This window comes from Solanum lycopersicum, chromosome 6 (genome assembly GCF_036512215.1).
Source record: "Solanum lycopersicum chromosome 6, SLM_r2.1".
NCBI classification, from domain to species: Eukaryota; Viridiplantae; Streptophyta; class Magnoliopsida; order Solanales; family Solanaceae; genus Solanum; species Solanum lycopersicum.
The window spans coordinates 44,408,614-44,435,456 of record NC_090805.1 but is presented as its reverse complement, the minus strand read 5'-3'; the positions used below and the strand labels follow the sequence as shown (position 1 = coordinate 44,435,456).

At 35.0% G+C, this 26,843-nt stretch overlaps 2 protein-coding genes across 2 annotated transcripts; both read right to left on the bottom strand.

Annotated features, from left to right (window-relative positions):
• Nucleotides 1–1,684: 1,684 nt before the first annotated feature.
• Nucleotides 1,685–19,501, bottom strand: LOC101245468 (N-terminal acetyltransferase A complex auxiliary subunit NAA15-like). Its single transcript, XM_004241674.5, has 26 exons — nt 19,181–19,501; nt 16,485–16,563; nt 14,821–14,903; nt 14,564–14,713; nt 13,689–13,804; nt 12,962–13,067; nt 12,018–12,089; nt 11,825–11,940; nt 11,331–11,463; nt 10,369–10,446; nt 10,234–10,287; nt 10,064–10,134; nt 9,044–9,098; nt 8,850–8,945; nt 7,973–8,101; nt 7,516–7,598; nt 7,203–7,433; nt 6,793–6,925; nt 6,610–6,717; nt 6,127–6,258; nt 5,779–5,835; nt 5,510–5,607; nt 5,347–5,405; nt 5,138–5,249; nt 4,921–5,021; nt 1,685–2,501 (listed from the first exon to the last, which is right to left on the bottom strand). The coding sequence occupies exons 1-26, from the start codon at nt 19,229–19,231 to the stop codon at nt 2,293–2,295; spliced, it is 2,712 nt and encodes a 903-aa protein (XP_004241722.1). The 5' UTR covers nt 19,232–19,501; the 3' UTR covers nt 1,685–2,292.
• A 780-nt stretch (nt 19,502–20,281) lies between these two features.
• LOC101246064 (DNA-repair protein XRCC1) lies at nt 20,282–25,590 on the bottom strand. Its single transcript, XM_004241676.5, has 7 exons — nt 25,008–25,590; nt 24,209–24,397; nt 23,486–23,597; nt 23,249–23,334; nt 23,028–23,138; nt 22,601–22,687; nt 20,282–20,857 (listed from the first exon to the last, which is right to left on the bottom strand). Exons 1-7 carry the CDS (start codon nt 25,233–25,235, stop codon nt 20,516–20,518), a joined length of 1,155 nt encoding a protein of 384 aa, XP_004241724.1. The 5' UTR covers nt 25,236–25,590; the 3' UTR covers nt 20,282–20,515.
• Between the last annotated feature and the right edge of the window lie 1,253 nt (nt 25,591–26,843).

Genomic DNA, 26,843 nt, shown 5'->3' with positions numbered 1-26,843 from the left:
AATTAGACGGTAGACAGTAAAAAATGGGACGGGTTATGACTTGGCCTGATTTTAGAACTTAAATTAATTTAACAAGCCCTTTTCACCATAATCAAAGAATAAATTAAAAAAAAAAAACTCACAAACTTTGATAAGAAAATTTTCGATCCTCTATCACATCACCATGTTAGATATAGATAATTGATTGATTGATTGATCGAAGCATTTCCGAACTCGCAACTATGCCTAGGGAACTTGTGACCCAAACCAACCAAGTCGTATACAATTTTGGTCACGATATCACTTAAAAAAGAACATAGTATCTTTTATGTTTGCTTTTGCACTTTAATTATGTATAAACCTATTTAGTAAATTCCGAGTTGGGCCTTCCTAAATCCACACAATCATCTTCTATCCAAACTTATGTTTTGTGATACATATACAAGAAGGGTGTTCACTATATATCTTATTGTATTTAGCAGCCCAATTCAAGGATCTGTAATGATCATTAGGCTAGTAATAAGGAAATAATAAGGATTTTTTCTTTATATATATATATATATATATATCTTAGAATTATATTACTAAAACTATATATACAACGAAATATATAAAATTTTATAAGTAAATAAGCTTGGTTCAAGTGCAGAAAACATGAATAGGAGTCATGTACATTCAGGCCAAGATGAGAAAACTATTTTAATCAGCTTGATATAATACTTGAGCATTTCAACATAAATAAACTTGTCCTTGGAGTTGCATAAATACACCATTAACAAAATAATTAGTCGATTTAGTAAACTATGGTCAATTATTATTTTAAAGCTAATTTAACAACTTTTAATCCTATTTCCATACCAAAACCGGTGGCCTCCGAACTCTTCATCAACCTAAGCTTCTTGAAGTATTCAACAAACATTCTAGCAAAAGAAAATGGATCATAACAACAATATATATATATACAACACGCCTAAAATATGTGATGGTCTTATCACTCTTTTAAATTTATTTCCTCCGTATTATTTACTCCATGACACTTTCGTAAAAATGCAAATTAAAATATACCACGTGCATATACGACGCCTATCTAGAGAAAAAAAAGGAATTTTTATTAATATCATATTTAATTTGATTCCTTTACATTCAAATCTATTGAACATCGTCACTCGAGTCTCAAACACAACAAAGTACAAAGTCCCTAACTATGATTTACACATTATATTATTTGTTCCAAAAATTGTTGTAATCCACAATCTAACATCATCTTCATAAATATAATTGAAAAATAAAAAAATTAAACTCTCTTCCTACTTTTTTCCCCTACCCAATTTGTCCAATTGCTTTTCAATTAATAACTTTAATTAAGTCCCAATGTTTGATCATGTAGAATTTTATCTATTTTCTAATTGAACGAAAACTATTCTACTGAACATCTCCAAGTAGCATCCGGTTCCTATCATTTACTCTCACGCAAGGTAGGATAAAATTTGTGTACATGCATATTACTTATTGTTATTGTTATATTGAGATCACCTCACGACAGTGAAACTCGTTCTTAAAGTTATAATGAGTGATAATGAGACTCGATATAATGATTTCTATTTGCTCTAATATGAAATTGGCTACAACTTAGCTATATATATGTATCTACTAGTGAAGCAAAGCATGGCACTCGTGTGTGTTGGGGCCAACATGTGTAGGGTACTTTAAGGAACAAGTCAATATATTGTGTAATTATTTCAAGTGTACGGACCGGACCATACTTACCAATTGCCATAATTTATTAGACCAGTCGATATGTCTGTCTAAGCTAAAGCTTTAATTCTTTTTTCTGCATGAGTTGTGTTGCCACTTGCCAGTCGATATGTTTGTACATTATATAATGCTTGACAAAACTGAATAATACACAAGCCTTCACGGTCATCTAAGCTTGGCATGTTGTTCTATGCTACAAGATCCAGACTTGAAAGACTTCTGGAGAGCTCATTTCGATCTCTAAAGTTGTTGAAACCAAGTTGCACTAGCCCAAGAAACTCTTTTTTCTGGTATCTGACCAGACCCTGAGAAACCAGACAATGATACACCATCATAACAATAACACCAGATCAAATATACACAGAAGCCAAGAAATTGAATCCAAGGGTGGAGAACTGCTGCAAAAGGAAGTCTGTCTGAAAGCAAGAAATCATCACATGTCTAACACCCATTTGAACCTTCCCGTTGGTGTACGAGTACATCGGAGGTTTAAAATGCAGTTTCAATTAGCTTCTCCAGTACTCATTTCGACAATTTACCTCAGCATGAAATATACAATTATATATGTAGATCCTTCAAAGTGTCCAGCTTATCTAATCTCCCATTTGATGAAGGCAGAGCACAATTTTCACCAGCATTCAAGTTGACAACTCCATTTCCAGGGGTTTTCTGTATCTGATGGTAAGCTGAACTTGTAGCAACTGAGCTACGAGTACCTTCAAAATAAGTCGAGAACGGGAAGAATTCGGCACAGCGCAATTTCCATCCTACACGAGCGTGCCAAATACATCATTCACCAGAGAATTTATCAAGTATAATTGTCAGTCAAAGACAAATAAGGATTTTGACTCTATTTTGCCTAAAGTTACCAGCACATACTACAAGTAACAAATCTGAAGGTTTTTCTTCTCTTTTGAAGTAATAAGCAAGCACTTAACTTCAGACAATAGAGTGTAGAATAAAGGCCTAAAGAAGTAGCAACTACATCTAAAAGTCAATTCCAGTAGGTGTCACACGAAATAGGAGTGGGATATCTACCTTTTTTTACCTATAAACAACCTAAACTCAATTAGAGTAAAGACTTGCAGAGACAATTTTACTTCAAAGATGTATATATTTAAAATGAACCACTTCGGGTGATTGGTCACTGCTTCCATTCTTGATGGCCTCACCGGACCAACATTACAAGGTAACAAGCTTGTTGGATATACAAATGTTCAATATAATAGCAAAATGCAGAAAATTGGGGGGTGGGGGGTGAGCACATGCTCACAAAATGCCCCAGACAAATCCAATCAGAAGGAACTCAACAAACCAGAGGTAGAGCACATAATCAACTTCCTCGAAAAAGATGCACCGTATCACAATAGTAGGGGTTCGCACAATTCCAGTAGGTGTCACACGAAATAGTAGGGGTTCGCACAATTCATTTTAAACCGAAAAAAGCATCTGAACTGAAAACTTCGGTTTTCTCGATCAGTTTAGGTTTGAATAATTCAGAGATTCAGTTCTCGATTTACTAAAAGAATAACCGATATATCAGAAGTTTATATACTTAGATGCATTATATAATTAGTTTTGGGACTCATATGAATGGCTCAGAAGTTTTGGTAGTTAGGGATTTATGAAGAGTCCCATATTGGCCCTCTAAGGGATAGGTGGGTCTATTTGATATGGATTAACCAAATCCTCACCTCTTGAGCTAGCTTTTGGGGTTGAAATAAGGCCTAAGATCCATTTTTTTAATACGGAATAAGAGCAGGACTCGCCCCAAATCTCACTTCCGATGTTGGGCCTCTATATCAAATTGTCCAAACTTGGGCATGGTGGGGGTGGGGGGATTGCAAACCCAACTAGGTTTGCTTCAAAATTGCAGCCTCCTCATCGAACTCCTTCCGTTCTGTTTCTCCAACAGAAGTTACACCACATCTCATGGGGACCTAAGTCACTAAACTCTATTGTCTGATCAATACTGATGGACTGTAAATATTCCACAACTTTGGTTTATTACAAGTAGAGTTGTTGGAAGGCACTTATCATTTCTCAAAATATAAAACAAACATATTATTGGTGGGCTAAAAGGTGTTCAGCAGTGAAGGCGTCACTTCTTACCTGACTGTTGCAATGGCATAGTTCTTTGATTGAGCAAATTAATTAAAAGTCACACTTGGGACTTGGGAGGCTAATTGGTGGCTTCTTCCGGTATATTTTGGCAACTCACAAAGGCTTTACGATGAACCACGACTCAAATATTTCCCAATGTAGTGCTCGGTGCTCGTGATGAGTATTGGCTCCACAGTTTTTATTGCTATCGTTCATGTCATGGGTAAGTTGCACCTTTTCCTTTCCTTTTTTTATAAAGAGGGTAAGCTGCAGTTATTCGGGAGTGTCCTAAAGAATCTCATATTCTATTGCTCAAGCAGGTAGCTAAGATCAGATAACTGATTGGAGATACTTTGTACAATAAAGAAGAACCAAACCGAAAATTTAATAACTGAAGTGAACTGAGGTAATATTAGTTCAGTTTCGGGTTGCATATTTGGAGAACCGTACACCGATGGACCGAACCAAACAAACCGAATCCCACATAAACGAGGGTGGGGGCAGAAGTGCAGTAATCTTGCCTTAAAATCTCTTAAATGTGTGTGATGCTAGAGAACACCACCAACACTGAAAAAACATGTTGTGGAATAATAATGAGAAATATGGATATGACTGGTCAATTGTTAAATGTTTATCAAGTCAATGATGCACGTTCCAGACCTAAACTCTGATTTTCATGTGGCAGAACATTAGTAGACATAACGATTATGACCAGTTAAGTGCTAAATTTCTATCACTTCAACAGTGCAGATCCCATCTGACAGAGGAAGGTAATAGGTGAATAGGAAACAGATCAAAAAGGGAAGCACCTCTCAGAAAAAATTAAAGAGCACGAACAAAACAAAAACACTCAATTTCTATAATTTAGCAGTTTGACATAAAGTGTGTGGCTTTTTAAGCCACAAAGGTAAATAGGTCACAAACTGAAACAAAGTGAGTGGCTAATATAGTTTAACACCCACTCAGATTGTAGAAATATGATATGTATACTTTTCTTATCTTCTAACAGAATAAGAATAACATGCATGATATATTGGTACCAAGAATCAGAACATCATGAGATGGCAAAAGCAAAGCACTTACTCAATGCAGCATCATGGTCACTCAAGGTTTTTTCCAGGAGTTTATGCAGTGAAATGCAGTCTTTCAATTTCCATGCCCTACCAGCTCCTCGAACTCCATCTCTAATTTGAATAAGAGTTAAAACAGAACTCTTATAAGTTTTGATAACATATATATAAAGAGACATTATGGAGCAATCTGTTAGACTGCTAATTGATTCATTAATACAAGTCCTTACATAGAAACAAGATCATTAACCCAGTCTTCAATTAACTTGACAGCCACAGCCTTCCTGGTTGGTTCCAGGACATACATCAACTCAGCCACTGCAGCCCTGTGCATTAATGATTCTGCACACGTACAACAACAAAGAAATCATACTTCTCATAGGAACAAAAACTTGGATCAAATACGCCAGATCCATTAAAATGACAGTCGAAAATGGACCTTTATGCTTTTCAAGGAAAATGTTGTTTGCCTCAATTAGAGATTTCTTGTGCAACTGACTGAAATTGCCAACAGAAACAAATAGTTGCTCAGTCTTATAACAAGGATAAATCAATATCTAAAACATTAAAGATAAGATGGAAAGTGGATGATTCAAGGAAACCTAAAGGTAGGTTGCTCGACTTCTAAGACACGCCACACAAGTTCTTCAGTTTCGGTGACTGGTGAAGGCAACCCGCCTATTTTATGGAAGAATTTTATCTGCAAGAGATCACAATGACACAATCTATATCAAGAAAGACGTATAGTTCTCAAGAGTTACAAAGAGTTCAGCAAGAATTTAAACCCGTGCAAAGAATTGACAAGGCAAACGAACATAATTTACACAACAGAAAAAATTTATTAAGAAGTCATGAAACAAGATAAATATACCAAGCAGAGATGAGATTTTGGATTTTCTGCATCCAACCTCAGTAAATGCTTTACAGCCTGGAAAAGATAAAGATCAAAGAGAATGCTTATCAATGGTCATACAGAAAGAAAAGGATAACTCTCTTTTACAAGGAGAGAAAAGGAAAACTTTGATTCCTGATACATCAAAAGACAGATGATAATTAAACCAGGAAAAAGAGAAGGATGGTAATTTAAGCGGTTGATTAAAATGCACTGGAACAAGTAACAAACATAGATACATCATACAAAAATGATGTATAACTGGATAGAAATTAGAGCAGAAAGGAAGAAAAATTTTTCTTACAGTTGAATTATGAAGGAACATACCTGCAAGGCAAGCAAGATTTTCTGTTTCCTCATGTTTACTTCAAAGGACAGTAAATGTGTCTCCAAGCAATCAGACGAGTGCTTAAGTAGCAGCTTCAGGTACTTTGTAGCCTCGGCCAGGGGATCTTCAATCTGAAGTTTTCTCAATACGAAAATTTCATTCATCAATCAAAATATGCAAAATTTGGAGAAGTCTCAGAATAATAAAGTTCATTTTCTCCCATTGATTGAACACACTTGTTTTTTTTGCTTGGAATAGACTCCAAATGTTTGACACGAAACGCACAGATATAAGATGTTGACCACTCAAAGTTTCATGAACTAAATTTCCACCGGAAGTTCAATTTCAAATGGTGATGGAAATATCCCTCAGCACACTAGACTCGATATAAAATCAAATCCAGAGTCTTCTAGCAACACTAGGGGGTCATACATTACTACTTCTGCATACAAGATGTTAGAGAACGACAGACAAAATAATACCTGAACCAACTTTTCACCGTATGGATCAGAATCTACAGGCTTCACCTGGCGCTTCCCAGATTTTGCAACACTAGTGGAACTTGGTTCCTCAGTTTTGACTTCTGCATCCTAAAAGCACACAAAAGACTAGTTAATTCACGCTAAGTTAATTTTTCAAAAGAATATAGAAGCAACTGCAAGTACTTTCTTAGCTCGGGCCTCTGCTTTCCTCAGTTTTTGCCTTAATTTCTTTTTCTGCGAGGGAGGCAACTTAGACATCTCGTCATCTTCTTCAGCTGCTGACTTTGGAGGACAATCAAACAGCCTCAGGTAGCATCTGATTTACAAGAAAAGGAATGCCCGATGAAACATAAAAATCCCCAGTCACAGAAACTTTTGGTAAGCTAGCCGATAATCTAGGACAAAACATGGATATTAAGCAGAATTTTTCCAGTAATCGCAATAGCAAATGTCTTTCCTAGGCAATAGTTTACAGGTTTAGACAGAGAATAGCAAACAAACTAGTAAAGGTTAATACAGCAGAAAATATTTAGAATACAAGTTGCCTGGAGATCCCAAACATTTTAATACTTTTAGCAAGTCAAAATAAATACCTGATAGCACCACTTGCTGCTTTGTGAAAATAAGCATGTGAATGGAGCCGATCTTGAAATTTCAGCATTTCAACATAGGCGCGTAGTGTCATTTTCCTTAAGCAATAAGAGTGAAAATCAAATTGGTCCTCTGTGATATCTGCATAATGTTTTTCCACAGCAAGAAATTTCTTCAAGGCCCGCCCAAGCTCGCCTTGGCGCAGGTAACTTTCCCCAGATGCCAGTTCATACCTTGCCAAATTCATCAAAAAATTGCAGCTAAAAGGATCGAAAAACCAAGTACATGATGATCAAGTTCAGTGAAGAGACTTACCACATGCACTGCATATCGTAAAGGTTATTCAGTTGATCCCCTTCTTTTGTGAATAATAAAGCCGTTTTTTCAGCTAATGCTACCTTCAAAAAGATATGCAGTGTAAGCCATAAAAAATTCAAAGAACAAATGTAGGATTTTTTTTAATGACAATGCACACAGGGTAAAACCCTCGCTCCTTTGAAATAGCTCACAAACTACATAGGAGAGGTAATCCTCACTAGTAAAGTCTGTACGGCGAGCTTGACCTAGAAGGCAAATCCCTTACTTTCGGTGGCAAGGGGTTTCGAACTTGAGACCTCCAACATGGAAGTCCCAAGCTCGCTCAAAACATTGGGCCACCCCGAAGGGTCAGTAGGATAATTCACAAATGTAGGATAACTCAGTAGGTATTGAAAATTACCAGCAAAGGTTAAAGATTTTATTAAGGATCAAAGAAAACAGACGAAGTTTGTACCTGATCAGCCTGAAGCATACGCTTAACACATTCACTGTTAACATAGCGATCTGCAAGATCCATACACCTGGCTTCATCGGCCAATGAAGCAGCAGCTGATAAGTCCCCACTATGCTTTAATATGCGGCTCTGTGTTGGAGAAACCAAAGACAAGTTACATACATTACAAAAGTTAAGATTAGACCAACATATGTTAAGTTCATTCAGGGACCAAGATTAATGTCTCCGGAAATATGATCATAAAATTTGAAAGACATGAAAAAGAGTAGAAGATTCCTTGATAAACTAGCAATAGATAGTCTGGGAACTTGTCTTAACATGTCATGTCAAATGAGCAGGTACAAGATCGAATGAATTTTGATCAATGTAATACTTATGCTACTAATGTTTGACAACCAAAGAAGATGGACAATGAGAAAAAAACATGCAAAAATGATAATGAATCAATATCAGACATCGGAAAACATGTAGTTTTAGAAAGACCTATATTTTTGGTTTAACATAGGTGGTGAAAAGTAGAAGCATACTTATGGTTAAAATAAAATTCAATCCCTCAACTACACCTGAATTCCCAACTAGTTGAGCCTGGGAAAATGATCCTCTATATCCATTCTCTATCCGAACCCATCATACAAAAACACACAATTAATGGTGCAAATTACAGATAACTTATTTTGACAAGCTCCGCTAGAATCCTTTACTCTTCATCACATTTGAGAATTGGAAGTGCAGTTTCACAAGAAACATCTTTCAGACAAGTTAAGAACCAACAGGGATATTGTCAAATATAAAAGTCAACAAACAAATGGTGAAGGCAAAAGAAATAAATAATGGAAGATTCACAAATATTCTGATATGGATAGATGAGCAAATATACCTTAATAGAGTATAAATCTATGACTGTAGGAGTATGTTCTATTGCCTCATCAATTTTTACAAGAGCAATGTCATACTGTCCACATCTGTCATAATGCTGCAGCAAGAAATTTTTTCAGCAATTAGGAAGGTGAAAGGGGGACAAAGAAAAAGACATGAAAGCCGTGAATATTTATCAAAGACATGTGAGCAAACCTGAGCCAAATAGAACAAAATCCACAGAAGTGTTGAAGGGGGTTCTTTTCCCTCACTACAGAAGCGAATATTTGACCATCAAAATTTAGAAGAAAGAAAGAAAAAATCGAATCAAAACCCGCAGAAATCATAGCATCAAGGTAGGCACTGATTACACCTCATACAAATTATAAGACATCAATACCCTTGAGCTTACATCTCAATGGAATCCAAGAACATCTAGGTTGATTGCTAATAGAGATTGAGATGATACAGGATTTTAAAAAAAAAAACAAAATAACAGGCATGAAAAGGATAAATAGTAGCTCCTTAAAATTCCCTTCTTGACAAACAGACTGGGATCATCTGGCTAAATAAGGAATCAGCTTTGGTACAGAACTTTTATAATTGTTTTTGAGAATAAAATATGTACATAATCTTTGACTATGTGACTTACGTTGTTCTGATGTGATCCTCAATAATGAAACAAGCACCTTTATCATGAAAATCACCTTGAGAATGGTGATTGAAGTTTAAAACAAACAAAATAACACACACATGACTACATATACGGAAACATAAATATTATCTCAGCCTTAAACTAGCAAAATATAAATTTATTTCTTACAGAAGCGCTTCAAAATAAAATAAAAAGTAACCTGAATGTACCTGGTAATAGAAGCCTAAGACCTAAATTTCTCAGACTCCCCAAAATTGTTGTTGCACCCGTGTCAGATCCTCAAAAAATGCACAACTTTAAGGATCCAACACGCACCCAGTGACATTTTTGAAGAGTCCGAGCACATAGCCTAAGACTAGTAACTGTCGAAATCTGAAGTGGCCTCAAGAAGGTCAAGATAGTGAAAGAATAAAAGCAAATGAGATCTTCTTACTGATCTAACATAATAAAGGGGGCAAAATAAATAATAAATCAGCTCAAGATTGAGGACTGTTAAAGTTTGCTCAGCAGTTTGTTAAGCCTAATTGTGAAAGTGACACAATAAGTGTATCATGAATCAAAGGTACACAGAATTCACTAACCTCTCAGGATATCCACCAGTAGTCTTAATTGATTTCTCCAGACTCAGAACCAATTCCCCTAGAATATTGGCCTGTGAAACATATGCAAATAATTACGAACACCACAAATATGCAGGAAAATATAAACCCGTGCAATCTGCTATGGAACATGAAGGAACATTTGAGCTGACCTTGCCAGGGTGATTGTACAGTGGATAAAGATCAGAAAACAAAGAAGGAACACCCTAGATATCCATCACCATGAAAACATGTCAGCTTAGCTCAAAAGACCAAGGAAACCAGAAAGGGTGTTGGCATATAAGTACTTTTGTTAGAAGAGGTCGAATGTAGTTCTCGGCTGCGTCCCGAAACTTGCCATCTTTGAGAAAATCAAGTGGAATTCTCTGAAAGGGAAAAGAAAAGAATGTTCACTATGGACACATATCATATTTCCGCAAGACAGCATAACGTAAAAGAATGGTGATACAACAACAACAAACTCAATGAAATCCCACAAAGTGAGATCTAGGGAGGGTAAAGTGTACACAGACCTTACCAATACCTCTGCGAGATAGAGAGGCTGCTTCTGAAAGAATGGTGATAAATTAGTAATAAAATGTTTACATTTCAAGTCATTTTAGACAGATTGTACTTTTGGCATTTAAAAGAATGAAAAGTCAGTTCTCCCCATGGCTTCGTTCTAGAAGCAAAGGATGAGGGACTTGTGACTTAGGTCACAGGTTTGAGCCCCTCCGCCATATGAACTAACTACTAAGCCTGTTATTTAAGTGGAGAAGCGTAGAGGAATGTGCCCATTGTCCCCGAGTTTTAAAAGTTCTGTTTGGTTCTAAGGGTTGACCCCTGACATTTTTTTTAAAAAAAAACAAGAATTAAGTCAACTCCAGTTATAGCTTATACTTAAAGTTAAACCATAATAAGGTGCAGAAAGACAACAATGCAAGCTAACTAAATCAGCCATCTAAAATTACAGTACTTTGCTGAAGGCAGATACTTATGGAATTTCCTGAATACAAATCGACAGGATATGGGTAAGAAAGATAGCCACTGCCCAACAATCATAGGCAACAGGATCAATTCAAATTGTGTTGCTCAACCCTTCAAAAATGTCAACCGAGCATGTCAAATTCTCCAGAAGTAGTGTATTCTGGAGAATCTGACACGAGTGCAGCATCGGAAGTGCAGAGTCCACACAACTTAGATTCAAACATTATTGAAAAGGGTTAGACAGCTATTATCCTGATAGTAGGCAGGATAAAGCACGCATTACCTTTACAGCAGATGATCTATTATATTGCTGAGCAAGTGACCTGTACAAAGCTTCGAGCCTATCAATTTCATCAGAACTATACTGTCCGTTTTCAGAATATAGTCCCAGGCATCTTTGTAACCCCTCATAGTATCTGAAAGTTAGAGAGAGTATATATTACATGCATAGTTAGTACTTTAGCTTTGAACAAAAACTAGCTAGCACATTCATTCACAGTTAAGAGAACCACGACAACAAAGGAATATGCATGTGATTAAGTGCTGGGTATGTTGTTGTTGATCTTATCTTTTTTGTGAGGAATTACCAAGGAACGATCTTTTTTGTTGAGAAGGAATTACCAAGGAGATATCTTTTTTATTAAGAAGGAATTACCATAGAACGATTTAATCCTAGTATAATAGAGAGATAGATATGCACATATAATGATCTTTATATGAAGGCATCATCAAAACGTCCCAGTGATTTTTGACAAACGAACTAAGATAATAGTGCACCTGTAATTGTCAGGATTCATTGAGAGAAGCACTCTGAACAATCTTTCACCTTCTTCAAAGCGGTGAAGCTTCAAAAGAAGTGAAACCTCTTGCTCCTTGTAGCCCAATTTGTCAAACTATAGTAGCATAATAAAATCAACATCCAGGAGTAAGTTCAAACAAATTTCTGTAGGATTGCATTATATGAACTTACAATCTTAGACTCTCTCTTGTGCAACTCTTCAAGGGCCCTCTCAAAAAAACCACATTCCTCTAACAGAGAGACCTGAAAAAGTTTATAACCAGGTGAAATTGAAGTTTTCAGAATAAAAATAATATAATTCTCAAGGAATTGATAACACAATTCTCCAAAAACAGAATTATTCATCGGGCTAACTTGTTAGTTGTATAAATCACCACATAAAGAAGCAATTTGTTTCACATATTAAAAAGATGAAAAGCAAATAATTTTTTTGTTTGAGACAAGGCCACTGAAGCCTCATCCAAACAGGCATAACCTGATGGCAACTAGTTCAAACACACATTCTAATCACTTATATACTCGAGCAGGCCGCTTCAAATTAGAAAAATCTTAGTAAATTAGATCTGTGTTGGTGGTTAAGCAACTAATCATTTTGCATGTTTGAATTCATAGCTACCCATAGCAGCTTTCATCCAAAAACACTTTCCAGGAGCTAAGCAGAACTACATTAGAAACAAGGATACAACCATTTCCAGAGTCAGTTTATAATTTATTTTTTTTGAAACTGGTAAGGTTAGAGTCAGTTTATCATTATCAACTATGTATCACAGAATCATGCTTTCTGAATGTGTTGCTAAACTAGCACTACAATATACCAACTAATAAGAGTCGGATGGGTTTGTTGCAGGAAAAAACTTCAGTATGCTGACAGTATGGCCCCGGAAAGCAGCATCTCCAAAAACATTCCAGTTCATTTGGGCAATAATAAAATAAAAATAAATGAGTATTACTAGAAAACCATCCAAGTACAAAAACATAAATGGGCATCAGGCAGCAGAATGGTACCAGTATCTGTACAAGTGTCACTGCACTCAGCGAACACACTTCCCAATTAAATGAAATCTACAAACAGAACAACAAAATTTTCTGAAGCATACATAAATATTCCCCATTACCTTGTATAAAAGCATCTCCCCATGTTCACACCGTTCATTTTCTGGAGGATAATCATCTTCAAGAGTCCCTTCATATGCCTCGAGGATGTCAACAGCTTTTGACCCACTAACATACAAGAATGTGAAATGCAGATTGATGTTTGAAGTCAATGTTGTGAATTATAAAAAGAAAAAAAAATTACTCAAACAATCTTAAAGAGTAAATGATTTGGTAAAATAAAGTTGGATAGTCAACCTAATATGTTCTTGGAAGTAAATTCTCATATATTTTGTAAAAAAAAGGGACAAAAGACCCGAGAAAACCAAAGCAATGATAAATGACTTAAGTGGTTCCGTTTGCTTCCAACATTTGTATAACCAACTAAATTGATTTGGTTTCTTTTAGAGAAAACTGAACCACACGGCCAAACCGAATTGTGAACACCCCTACCCAGAAACACTGTAGGAAAAAGAGAGAGAGAGAGAGAGAAAGACAAGAACAAAAGAGTCAGATCAACTACCAAATCAGTCATACTTTATTCACATGCAAACCAAATCAAATTCCCCAATGTGGACATCCAATATCTTATACACAGAAACATCAGGTAATGCAGCAGTTCTGCAACTCTCAACTAGATTTGTATCAGGCATCAAAAACAGATAATCACCAGGAGAGAAAGTACTAGCTATTTCGAAACACACATCTACCAATTGTACTAGCTATTTCGACAATAGTTGAGCAAGTTACTTGGAGTTTAAATGATGAGAAACAGCAAAGCCTATCCAATTCATGCGATGATTTGGCTTCAGAGTGAGCAATTGCTGTCTTGTTTCGACAAAACCTGACAAGTCACGCATTTGTGCCTGTAGAAATATTTACCAACCCTTAAGTTTGGACAAAGAAGAAAAGCACGCTAAAGATGAAAAGGAAACACAATGAGAAAGACAAAGGTAAAATAACAGAGCTGCTACATTTTATAAGATAAGCTTGTGGCTACCACTCTACGAAATTCTTAGATGCTAATCATGTAAGAATCGATTTGCATAGAAATTCATGATACCAAGCACCTGGAGCAATTAAAGGAGACATTCCAACAACATAGGAGGAACCTTCAACGCTCTGATTGCACCTTAAATTAAAATGTCATAAGTTACTGGGGACAACAGAACATGAAAAAGAAGTCTTAAGCCAGCGATCGAAGAAAATAAACCACATGAACGGCAAGTGAAATACAGTACAACTGTAAGCTCGGGAACAATAAAAAGGAGTTGCAGGAGTGTTACAGACATGACAATGTTACAAGCATAAGCAACCCACTTATTCACTCGCATCAGTAAGGTGTACAGTGAGAGTATCATCCCATACTCAAGATACACATGAGAAACGATGCATAACAATGAATGAACAAACCTTCTGATATGAAAGTTTCTTAAGTAATTTGGCAACTCACTCATTAAGGAGCAGCTCTTTAACAACAGTTTAATAGACATGATAGAGACGCAGCGCAACTCTAATCTTTAGCAACCCATTATGAGGCTTATACAGATGAACCTAAATGCAGAACAGTTTTAAGTGCACCAAACACTCAGAAAAAGAAGAAGATGTTATTGAAAGAGTCACACCTGTAAAAGGGATAGATCACGTAATATCTCAATGTTGTCAGGATCGATTCTAAGGGCATTGCGATAGCACTTAATTGCTTCTCGGTACTCTCTATCTGATCGGTATAGGAGCCCATAAACATGCCAACAAACATGACTCTTAAGGTTATTCTGCAAAGAGAGAAGCATAGTTAACAATGTTATACAAAAACAAAAAGGCAATAGAAGATAAAACACAAGAAGCTTTTCATTCCTAAGAGGAAATTATTTAAATCCACCTTCAATCCAAGCCTGACAAGTTCATATGCTTCTGATTTGCGGTCCACACAATTCAGTGTTAATCCTTTCATTGCTAGCGTTTCTGTAACCAGATCATTAAGTAAAATGGTGGCATAATAACTAAGAAAGCCTTGGAAGGAAAGAACAGTCATTAAGATACAAATTACAACTAGTGTTATTTACTCAAGCTCAATCAAAAACATGGCCTGGAAGTGAGAGATTTAACTACTGATTAGAAGATTCAAAGAAAAATTTACCGTTCGCATGTCTGACAAAAGATATAAAAAGAAATCTGTTAGCATGCATATTGCCTACTGTTCATATAAATAGTGTTATCCATCATACTTATCATGGAAAAGTAAAGGTTGCCGTCCTTCATATATTTACAACAGATTACAAACTAACTTCTCAAGTATCGATCATGAGTAGAAGGGTTTAGTTTGTTAATCAGGTATAGGCTTGCCAATAGGGTTCTAAATGCAGCTGAAAGCTTTTAACACAACATATCTGATTATCAATCAAAATGATTAAAAAGGCAAAAACATTCAAAAAGAAGTTGCTTGATTATCAACAGTAAAAATGCAATAATAGAAGAGCTAGTCATATCATATCTTAATGCAGAAATAGAGATCCAGAGAATTGGTTCATCTCTGACAATCAGCCTTCTGTTTTATTCTATAATCACCTCTTGACTAGGGACAATAAGTTCACCTGGGGTGCTCAGTACCACTTTAAACAGAAACAACGAGCACTTCAGTATTATACTCCCTCCATCCACTATTGTTTAACAGCTATACTAAAAATAGTTGTCCAAAATTAATTGTCAATTTAAACAATCAAGAAACAGTTAGTCACCTTTTTACCAATTCTGCCAGTAATGTGAAAAAAGTTGCTTTTAAAGTTACATGTGAAAAAAGTTGCTTTTGCAGCTTTCAAAAAGTACAAACTGTTTTAATAATAATTAATAGTAGGGTTATATTAGTCAAATTGCAACTTATATTAAATTTTTCTTAAAAGGTTGTCCATGATCTTATCGTGACAAACAATAATGGACGGAGGAAGTACTAGCAATGTAATATCGACTCAAACTTGACATAGTCCCCATAGTACTAAAGATCTGATTATAACTGTAAAGAAATGGCACATGGGCCTAACTCAACCCCAAAAACTAGCTCATGAGAGGAAGTTTGTTCAAGTCCATATAAGGAGACCAAATTCTCATCCCTCTACACATGGGCCTAACTCAACCTCAAAAGCTAGCTCATAAGGGGAGGTTTGTCAAAGTCCATATAAGGGGACCAAATTCTCATCCATCTACCGATGTGGGACATCTTAACAATACCTAATTATACAATTATTGGATTCAAAAAGACAAGGAGGTGGAATTTGTTGCCATATCCCTTCATCACCTTTATATTCTCCTGATAGGTGTTTTATGCAAGTGTTTAATTTAAAAAAAAGAACTTGTCGCTTTTCCCAGATAGAGATTCATATCTCACTGCTTTCAGGCACATCCACCACGAGAAGAAGGTAATACTTCAGGAAGAAAGTACCTCAATGTAACAACCCTAACCATACTGAAAATTTCTGACTAATATTCATAACCGAAGTGCTCAAATTTATGACTTTTAATCAAATGTGCACCTAGAAGAATTGCATTTACCTCCATGGTCAGGAAATTTCTTGAGAATAGTGTCAGCAGCTTTCAAGCCTTTCTTATACTGCTTTGTCTCATATGATTTCTGCAACAATGAAGACATCCGGCTCAACATTTAACATACTTTAGCCAAACAGTAATCAAGGAAAAAAAAAAGAGGGGGAGGGCATGTCATATGTACTCCATTCATACTGAATTAACTGGAATATCTCATGTTAAATAGTCATATAATACTAACAAAGAGGATTATATGTCATGTTTTACTAAAAAGAATGCCTGGATTCAGGGTACGAGAAAAAGCATCTAACTGTTGGCATGAATTTTGCCTTGATAGATAAACATAAAGTCTTTTAAAATCAAAAGTAGCACAATGCTCGTAGTATGAGATTACAACATGGACCTTGCAGAAAATCAGTTCCTGTCTAGACTTTGGTAGGCTTCCTACATCATATACATTTTGCATTACACCACAAACATACCTAAAAAGAAAAACTAATAGCACAAATATGAAGCAAAATACCTTCAATCACAAAAACATAGCATGAAATAAAGCAACCAGCTTTTAGCATGAATTTTTTTTTCGTTTGATAGGTAAAATAAAAAGTTTTGTTGATCAAAAGTAGCTCTAAGCTTGTACTCTAAAATGACAACAGAAAACCCTTGCAAAAATTCTGTTCCTATCTAGACTAACATGTGAGGCAAGGAATAACTCTCATACGCTATCCACGTCACATACATTGCATTTTAAACCAAAATATCATAAGAGAAAACTAGTAGATTTTAGCTTGTGTATGTTGTCCTTTGCTCTTTTGAAACATTAGTGATTCCCCTTCCCTCCAAAAATACTCACCACATACAAGTAGATAATTTCTCTTTTTTCTCTGGTTTTCCGGGTGAATTTGGACAAGGAATCCTCGATTTTTGAAAATAAAATTATTTTTATAAGGATAAATAATTGATAATAACCTTTTGGAAGAAAATTACATATTTGAAGACTACAAGCAAAAGTGCTATTAGTCACATTTGAAAAGGTTTGATATCATCGTTTTTCCTTGTCAGTTTTGAAAAAGTTGGTGTTTGTCAATATAAATCCTCTATATGTCTGTGAAAGGTATAAATGCTCCGTATATTCTGCTATATTCTAACTCAAGTCAATCCAATACTGGTTCTTAATATGTTTTTAGGGGTTCTCCAAAACTAGGAGTTCACTAAATATCAAACATATATCTGCCCACACCTAATGTTAAAAGCATCTACACCACCTTAACATATTGTCATCGCTTGTATGAGCCTTTGCTTCATAACTTCTTCTCTTTTTGATAATAGTGGTATCTAGGCTAGCTTCCCTTCACCTTGACTAGTTCAACAAGTTACTGTCACCACCCACCAACAACAGGTAACTTCGTCTATCAAGGCCGGTATAGATGGGAAGAAATCACCTAGTGTTAGTGTTATTGTCTCTGCTAAGATTTGATTTCATGGTTCATAACTCACTTCATAGACCATAACAAGAATTTCGATCTTAGCTAAGAATATTTTTGACTTCATGATCTCCACTTCATAACGTTGTATTCTTAGCTAAGTCTTAGAGATTGTAGGTCTCATAATACAAATCTTCTGTAATAACTTCCCTCCAATGTGATTTTTAGGTTTATTTAGTTGCTTTTCAACACATCCAATCACCATATTGTCGCATCTACTAATTGGTACATTTGGAAGTCTATGTCGGACATGGGCAAACCCACTCAATTGATCTACTATTATTTTGTTCTCTATGTGTGTGATTTGCAAGTAGTCTAGATTCCTATTAGCAATAACTTAAAGGTCTCCAACATGTCCTTAATACTGAGACTACAACCTTACCAATTTCAAAAAATAAAAGTATGAGAATTTAAAAAAATATTTATGTAGTGTTCGTACACATGTCACATTTTCACTAATTTTATAATTTCTTGAATTTTCTATAGTTTAATTTATTTTATTTTTTGTAGTTTATATACTTATTTTATAATTTATAAATTATTAGGTTTACACATCGTGCCTTGGAGTTTATGCCTTGGAATGTATCAACGTAAAATGTCTCACCGCCCACCCTTTAAAAGCAGCTTTGCTAATCATCCTCTTTTTTTGGTAGTAACTTCTTATGACACTTTTTTTCACAAGCTCTGTCAAACACCACACCATACTTATGGTTCTAGTCCGTTAGACACACCTAAAACTTCATCTTTTACTTTCTTATTGCAACTTATCATTTCATAGAGAGATAAAGGAGGAGGATTTGATAGATTAAAACTTAAGTCTTGAAATAGTCTGTTTATCATGATTCCTTATAACAATGACATGACAATCCCGCCACAAAAGTATTTTGGAGCATGATTATATATTTGTTCAGCAAAAAATCATCTCCAAGAATAGCTGTCACTAATACAAATTCACAATTGCACTACACTTCCTTAATTCGCATAGCAACGGAAACACCTCTAGCCTGTCCAAATTCATAATTTCATAAACAACTTAACAGATACAGTTCACGCACCCGATATAGTACTGTACAATTGTCGCTGAAATAATTTAGCAGAAAATACATGCTATTAACTGGCATGAATACAAAGTAATTGAATAAAATGAATACGAACAAGAAACAAAAAAAAAATAAACTCCATTGAAAAAGAATATTTTTTAAAGAGAAACGAAGAACTTACAACGATGAGTTTGAAGAGGTTGGCCTCTTTGGCAGGAAGCGAAGCCCCCATTTTTGAATAGCGAGGGTTCTAGAGAGAGAAAGAGGAAGAAGATTGCAGGTAGTGAGACAGTGAATGGGAAAAGATACAGCGGAGATGGTGGCGTTTATCTGCTGCAACCCTACTGAGATATAGTCGAGTTGAAGCTTTCGGGCTGGGGAGTCCGCAGGGGTATTTGAGTAATTGCGTTATTTGGTTACAATCGTGAGGAATTTACAATTTTATTACGTTAATTTAGTTCCTAATAAGGTTGGGTGGAAAGAAGGAAGAAAAAAATTGGGTAAATTAGGTAGGCCTTTTTGACATGGATATAGTGCTCATTTGAGAAAACAAAAAGTAATAGTTTGAAGTTGAAGTTGTGTTTACCTTACATTTAAAAAATATATATATATATATATTTTTATAGGTAAAAAAAAATATCATTTTAAAAATTATTTTCCAAGACTAATTAAATAATATTTTTAAAAAAATTAAAAAGAAATGCATGTCCACGAGCTCGTAAAATTTATTTGAAAATAGTCTATCATAACTTCAGAATGTTCTCAATTTCAACGTGTTTAATGTGATTCCATGTGGATTTGAATAATGTAGAGTGTATTCGAATTAACCTTATATCATGGAAATAGAGAGATTATTCCGACAAGATTCTTAGCTCAGTTAATAATAATATCAATTTCCTCAAATTATTGTTAACGAAGTCGGTTGTAATTTTCCTTCTAACAATAATTGAAAAATAAACAAGTGACATGTGTTGCGTACTTGCATTGTCCAGGGAGCTGTTGACTAATGACCTAAAAAATGCGTGACGTTTGGAAAGCATGAGCAACCCTTCGCGCACGAGATAGCAATGACAGGAGATTGACCGGTCGGGGCACCAATGATCAATGAAATGAATTGAGAAGCATGAGCTATCAAAGTTAAAATTTCACCGAAGGCACAAATATCATATGATTTCATCTCATTTCTTCAAGTTTGAGTGATCATAAATACTCGGTATAAATGTTGGTGGGAACTGAAAAATAGTAGGTTTCTCATATAATTAAGGAATCAAGTGCACATAAGTTGTTTCAAACAACCATTTTTATAAACAGAATGTTGATTGAAAACTAAAACGAGCAGAAACATGAAGATCCAGCCCAAAGTATGTAATTGGGTTTTTGTATACTTTTTCATAACAGGTTAGTGACAGATGACAACTCTTGGATGTCGATACTCAGTTCAAATATAAAGCTATCATCTTCTTCCTCCATTCACAGACTAAAAGAAATTGAAGATTAGTGTTTCTACCTCCCATTTTTACACTCGCTTACTGTTTCTAATGGTAGATGCTACGGCATTATAAGCTTGGTCGATTTCCTCTTCTGTCATCTCAACGGTATCATCACTGTCATATGCAGCAGCATCTTTGGCAGCTCCACCAGCCTTTCCACCTACGCGAGTCCGCTGCTCTTTCATCTTCAAAAGTTCATCGTCTTCCCTATTTTTGTACTCCAGCTCATAAATTTGTTTACAGGTCACAGCATGTTTGCAAAGATCCTTATGCATTGTAGCTGAACCAACACAACTACCATCAAACTTTGCCAGCTCCTCAACAGCACGAGGGATGCATTCCCACTGTTCAGTTATTTGACGCATATCCTACAAAATTGACAAGAATATAATTAACGATGAAAAAAATAAATAAATTGGAGGATGAGTCAAAACTCATCATCAAAATATGGAGAAAAGAAAAGCAAATACCAAAACCTTTTTTAGTTCAGTGAGTACTTTTTTAATCACTACAGCTTGAACTTATTGATATACCTACTATATTACAAATATCTTCCAACAAAATTTCCACCAATTCTTCCATAGAATCAACATGAATTCAGCTAGAATTCTTAGAATGTTCAAGGACTCGAGACATGATAAAGTTTCTCGATGGTAAGCACAACATTCAAAGGATAGGCTAAGCAAATGAATTTACAACCTACCCTCCATTTCGTAGGATACAGGTATTCATTCAACTTGAAATACAGATCAAAGGACACTTGTAGCCCTAACAAAGAACGTAATCTTTCAAAAGGGCAACATCACAGCCATAAAAGTTCTACAGTGGGTTTATTACACCTTGGTCAATCATCTCTCAGAATATGTGTTCCCTGTTGAAGTTATGCACTTGGTATGAAAAACAAACTGATATTCCAACCCATTATGCTTAATGTTCTCACTTGATGGGACTCAAGTGAGGAAGCACAAAAAGTTCTGCCAGTATGCTAAAACTGTCTGGTACAAGATGTAACACTTGAGGCATTTGCTCATTCAGCTCTATGTAGCAGTGCACCTGTTTTGACAGACTTGGAAACCAGCAGACTTTTCCCATCATTAAACACCATTCCAGTCTCCTACCATTAGCCACCCCTGTACAGTACAACCATCAACAACGACACCCAATAGACACCCCTACAACCATGCCTCCATGCTTGCCAGAACATCCAATGTCCACTCATACTATATCCACACTGGTTACTACCGCCACATTTACAGTTCACTGCCTTCACTCCACTACCTTCCTTTGTGTACAATAATGTATTCGTGATTTCAGAATACTCTCACAAAACAAAAGGTCCTGGTGGGATGAAAAATTAATGGGTAAAAACTTACTTGCACGGGTGTATACGCCAAACCAATAGATGCATGACATGTGTTTGAATGCACACTTTTATCACTTGACCGTGATTAATTAATGAATATTTTTACTACATTAAATCACTTAATCACAGTAAACACCCTGCAGGTTAGTATATACCAATTACTTAATAAATGCAAATTCTCTCATGAAAATGCAGTTCAATAAAGGTAATATCCAACAAAAGAAGTTGTCTAGGATAAAAATTAGTAATCAGATTAAAAGCTGCAACGCTACCTATTTGTCATAGAGAACTATTTATCTTCTTTATGAAGTAAATATAAACAGCGATAACTAATTTGTGTAAAACATGAAATGCTACTTCTATCATCTATAGCAGTAACTAATTTGTGAGAACAGTCCATTAATAATCGATTAATCAACTATGCATCACCCCAAAACTAGTTGGGGTCAACTACATGAAAAAGAGTCCAACATCAACGGTGCAACTTAGTAGTTAGCAACAGAATACATTACCAGTAAATTGGCAAGAAGAAAATCCTGAGGCAGATAAGGCGGAAAAAATTTACAGCACAAGTTATGTTGATAAGAGAGATACTATCCCCCTCTAAGATCCCCCCCCCCTCCCGACAGTCCTATATATTACTTAAGGATATCCAAAATGGCAAGTAAGAGAGCAGCAACATAATTCTTACACTATAAACCAAACATTCAATAAAAAATGTGGAAAATTTTAGCAAAAAATAATTTACCTGCCCTTGATTAAGAGAATCTATGGCATCCTGTAAACAGGTAAGAATTCCCTCGGCCGCTATTTTCTTCATCTCATGGGGCTCTGGCTGTATCAAAATCAAATTTGATGAGGTAAGAGAACTTGTGACAAATAATTACATACAATTATGCAGGATTAAGTATTCATTCAGATACTTGGATGGACTATTTCTCGTAATCCCCTCAACACAATTTTCACCTCCTTTCCTTCCCCCCTCTTACCCAAAAACAGAAACATAAAATTCTTGGCCTATTCTTTTAGAAGACAGAGGTCCTTCATTTTTTTTTTTCATTTTTAATAAGACAACACAAAGCTATTTTGTGTCCAAATGAAGATAAGAAGTCGGATTGACAACACTCAAGTATTAGTAAACAACTGATTCCAGAAAATTAGATACAGCACTTTACCCTTTCATCTTGATTCTCCAGCCATGAAATCGTCCGATTAAGATCATTTATAGCCCATTTTTTCACTTTATATGGAGAGAAACCATCTTTTACTTTATCAGAATGTATCTCCTGTCACAACAACATAATGTGGATCACAAAAGCAAGTCCGGATGAATTGATTTTGAATCCTTTTCCGAATTTATATATGGTGAAAAACTTGTGTCAATACAGATAAGTACCTCAGATGAAGGAGCAGCAGTTGTCTTAAAAGGTGAACTTTTCTCTCCTCTTGTTTGAGATTTTCTTGATGTTGATGGTCTTTGATCTGTAAGGACCAAGATGGATAGGTTAACTGTAAGTATCATTCACTATATTGAGCTTAATGAGCCCCGTCCTTCTGTAACACACAAACAGTGTGTGTTTTGGGACAGGGTGGGATGGGGTGAGGAGGAGAGACAAAGACAGAGAGAGGTGACCTTGGCTGGATTCACGAGAAACACTTTGACGTTTCCATGGCTTGCCAGCATGCATAAGGTAAGTTTCGATTTCAACAAGTTTTCGTTGTTTGTAACACTCTGTTATCCACTCCTGAGCAAAACAAGCAAAAACTTTTAGACTTAGAAAGAGTAGAGGTTGTAGAAGAAAAAGTCAAACTCCAACAGTAACCCCATGTCCCCACATAAAGAAGGCAGCGGTGCTTAACGCGAACAAACTTAAGCAAAATAAAACCCACTGTTTATCACACATTTTCATGACATGTGGATGCCTAATACTTCGACATACAGTGCAAAGCACGCTTCCCCGCACACCAAAAGAATAAGATCGACATCTAGGTCTAAGACCCTCCATGTTCAAATAAAGACTGAATTATCATCTTTTGAGGAGGAAATGTCATCAATATAATAGAATGCATTCCCACAAGGAAATTATGAATCTTGCAGTTATATAGAGCAGAAATATTGGAATAAAAGAAAGGATCAAGCAAAATAGTTCTGTTTCAAAAACAAATGACAAAACTGAAGTCTACAGGGATAGGAAACAGAAAAGACAAGTAGTACAACACAGTTAGATTTCGTTCATTGCATTGAAACACATAAAACTAGACGCATCATTATCTCCTAGGACTTCAGCCTCCTTCCTATCATAATGAACTTGCGGAGAATCAACATAAGTTATACAGAAAAAGGAAAGAGGTAAACCTTCGATACAATTGTTCCATTATCTGCTTCAACTTGACGAAACTTTGGTGTATTGGAAAATGCACAGATCAAAAGTGTGGATTCCGAGTTCCAATCAGGTTGATACTTGGCTCCCATTTCTAGAGCCTGGGACCTTAATGTACCACGCTCGGGATTGACAAAACCTGATAGGACAAATACAACCCCTTCCTACAGCATTCAGAATATAGAACAACAAACGAGCTAAATCAATCAGTCAACATACTCCGTAATCCCAAATCACTTAGGCTGACTATATGAAACAATATGTATTCATTCCAGTCCATTCAACACATTTCATGACAAACACAGCTAGAATTAGTTGGGTTTGACTATGCTAATCCTCTATATTCATGTCATTCCATGCTATCCAACCGATTAAATAACTAAAATTAGCAAATTGTCAACTATGTGAAGCCTCTATATTCATTCTAAATGATCCGATCCATCTCATAGCAAATACAACTAAAAATAATTTCAGTCCTGTATGAATCATTAGCATTCATTCTACTATACTTGACCTATTCATAACAATCAGTACAAGTCTACAACATAAATTTCTACATTCATTCTTCTCAATTCAGCCAAATTCATTAGAAAAACAGTCAAAATTAGTTCTATCAACGAAATGAACCATTACGCCCTATACTATTCGCACATTCCATAATTACTGAAGCTAAAATTACTCGGGTTGACTAGTTAAATCCTCCACATTCACTCCCTATATTCGCGCGATAACTTAAGAAAAGCAGCTCGTATAATCGGGAAAATTCTACAATACCATAAGTTTTGAGAAATTTGAAAAATGTGCTTCGTTCTCAGCTTCGTCGGGGAGTGTTTTGCCATGGTTGGTTTTGCGTCTACCTTTCGCTTGCTCAGTTGTCTCCGTCGTCTCACGTTCATCATTTGATTTACTCTGACCCGAACCACTTGAACCGGGTTTCGAACTCATCCATGAAGGAAGATTACGTTTCCTCCCATTCTTGTCACCGTCGTTTGACCCAGACATGTTCAAACGGCGCTGCTTATCGATCGGAATTCGTCAATTTACAGATTGCGAGACATGCAAATTGCTTCAATTTACAGTAATATTGATGAAGAAGCTAACAATTTTTTAGGGTTATTTCCATAAAGAGTAATCACATTCACTTTCGACTATATCAGTTTTTTATTTACTTCGACAAAATCAGTATGCATTTTCATTCGTACTTTTTAATACTATAGCCTATAATTAAGTCTCGTTAGTAGTAGTTAAGGTTTTGCACAAAAAAATAATTAGCAATCACATTTGATTGATATATCTTCTATTAATTTTTAAATTTCTATCTACTTAAGTGCTACATGATTCTAGATAATTTTCAAACAGAATGAAAATCAATTATGAAAAAAAAATTTAAGTAAAAAAATTCCATCAGGTTCTATGTTTATCCCTAATTTTTTTTTTTTATGTATATTAAAATAGAGCAACTTATAAAAATGACTATATTTATAAAATTATTAAAATTTAATATTTATAAGTGTGATATTTATAAAAAACAACTACAGTTTAACTCTTTCTCTAGCTATATTATTGCATATGTTTTTTAGTTTTTTATTTATATATTGATACTGTTTTAATTATAATAAACTAAATAATTAAACTGTATTAATTGTATAAATTCCAATTAGTATTTTTATTTATAAAATTTAAAGTATTAATATATCAAGGATACAAGTGTTTGTAAAAACTTAATGTATTAATATATTAAACAAGATAAAGTATACCAATTTAGCATATGAACACAATAATTTGGAAAATGAACACATGGTTGTTAAACAAAAAATGAATACACTAATATAGTATACATATAAATACATTGTTGTTAAACAAAAGATGAATATATTTGACAATATAGAAACAAAAAAAATGGAAAATAATAGAATGTGTAGGTAGCAAAAGTGTGCAAGTATTAGGTTGTATAAAAAAATTAAAAAAATCAACAAACATCAATCTCTTTTTTGTCAAATTTTTCTTATAATAATTGAGGCTTGGTGTTGACTCATGTATTTGTTTATAAAATATAGTATTAATGTATCTAATTATACTTGTATTGCTTAATCAACCTTTCAAATTCGATAGATTACTTATGTATCCAAATATGATTATATTTAGAAATTACCATTTCAACGTGTGTTAATATAAGAATACAAGTATCTATGTATATAACTATTCTACTATATATAAATTTGACAATTACACAAACCTTAATCTCTTTTTGTTCGTGTTCTTCTTGTACTGCTTTTTTTTTTTATAATTATAGTCATTGCAATGTAGAAAAAAGTCAATCGAAAGCATATAAAAATAGATGCAACATATACGTATACAACTATGATCTTCATAAAAACGAGGAGAAAATCAATCAAGTGATATCTGATAAATTCAAATTACAAAAATTGCTCCTAAAATCATCAAAAATATCTTAAGTTGAAAGAAATTTGGAAGAAAAATATATAAATTTTGTGATATAAGAAGATTGATGAAAGAAAAAGTATTAGTGAAGGTAAACATGGGGAACGAATAACACAAAGCATGCCTAGACATAATAAATTAGGTGTGTATTAATAACTTTCCTATTTA

Excerpts from the sequence above, each read along its gene's own strand:
- LOC101245468 (XM_004241674.5), bottom strand. The coding sequence starts at position 19,231 with ATGGGGGCTTCGCTTCCTGCCAAAGAGGCCAACCTCTTCAAACTCATC. Across the intron at positions 7,434-7,515 it reads TACGATATGCAGTGCATGTG|GTATGAACTGGCATCTGGGG; the intron begins GTAAGTCTCTTC and ends GAATTTGGCAAG. Across the intron at positions 5,836-6,126 it reads AAATCTTGCTTGCCTTGCAG|GCTGTAAAGCATTTACTGAG; the intron begins GTATGTTCCTTC and ends TATCTTTTCCAG.
- LOC101246064 (XM_004241676.5), bottom strand. The coding sequence starts at position 25,235 with ATGTCTGGGTCAAACGACGGTGACAAGAATGGGAGGAAACGTAATCTT. Across the intron at positions 23,335-23,485 it reads TTCTCGTGAATCCAGCCAAG|ATCAAAGACCATCAACATCA; the intron begins GTCACCTCTCTC and ends TGGTCCTTACAG. Across the intron at positions 20,858-22,600 it reads ATTCTCTTAATCAAGGGCAG|GATATGCGTCAAATAACTGA; the intron begins GTAAATTATTTT and ends TCAATTTTGTAG.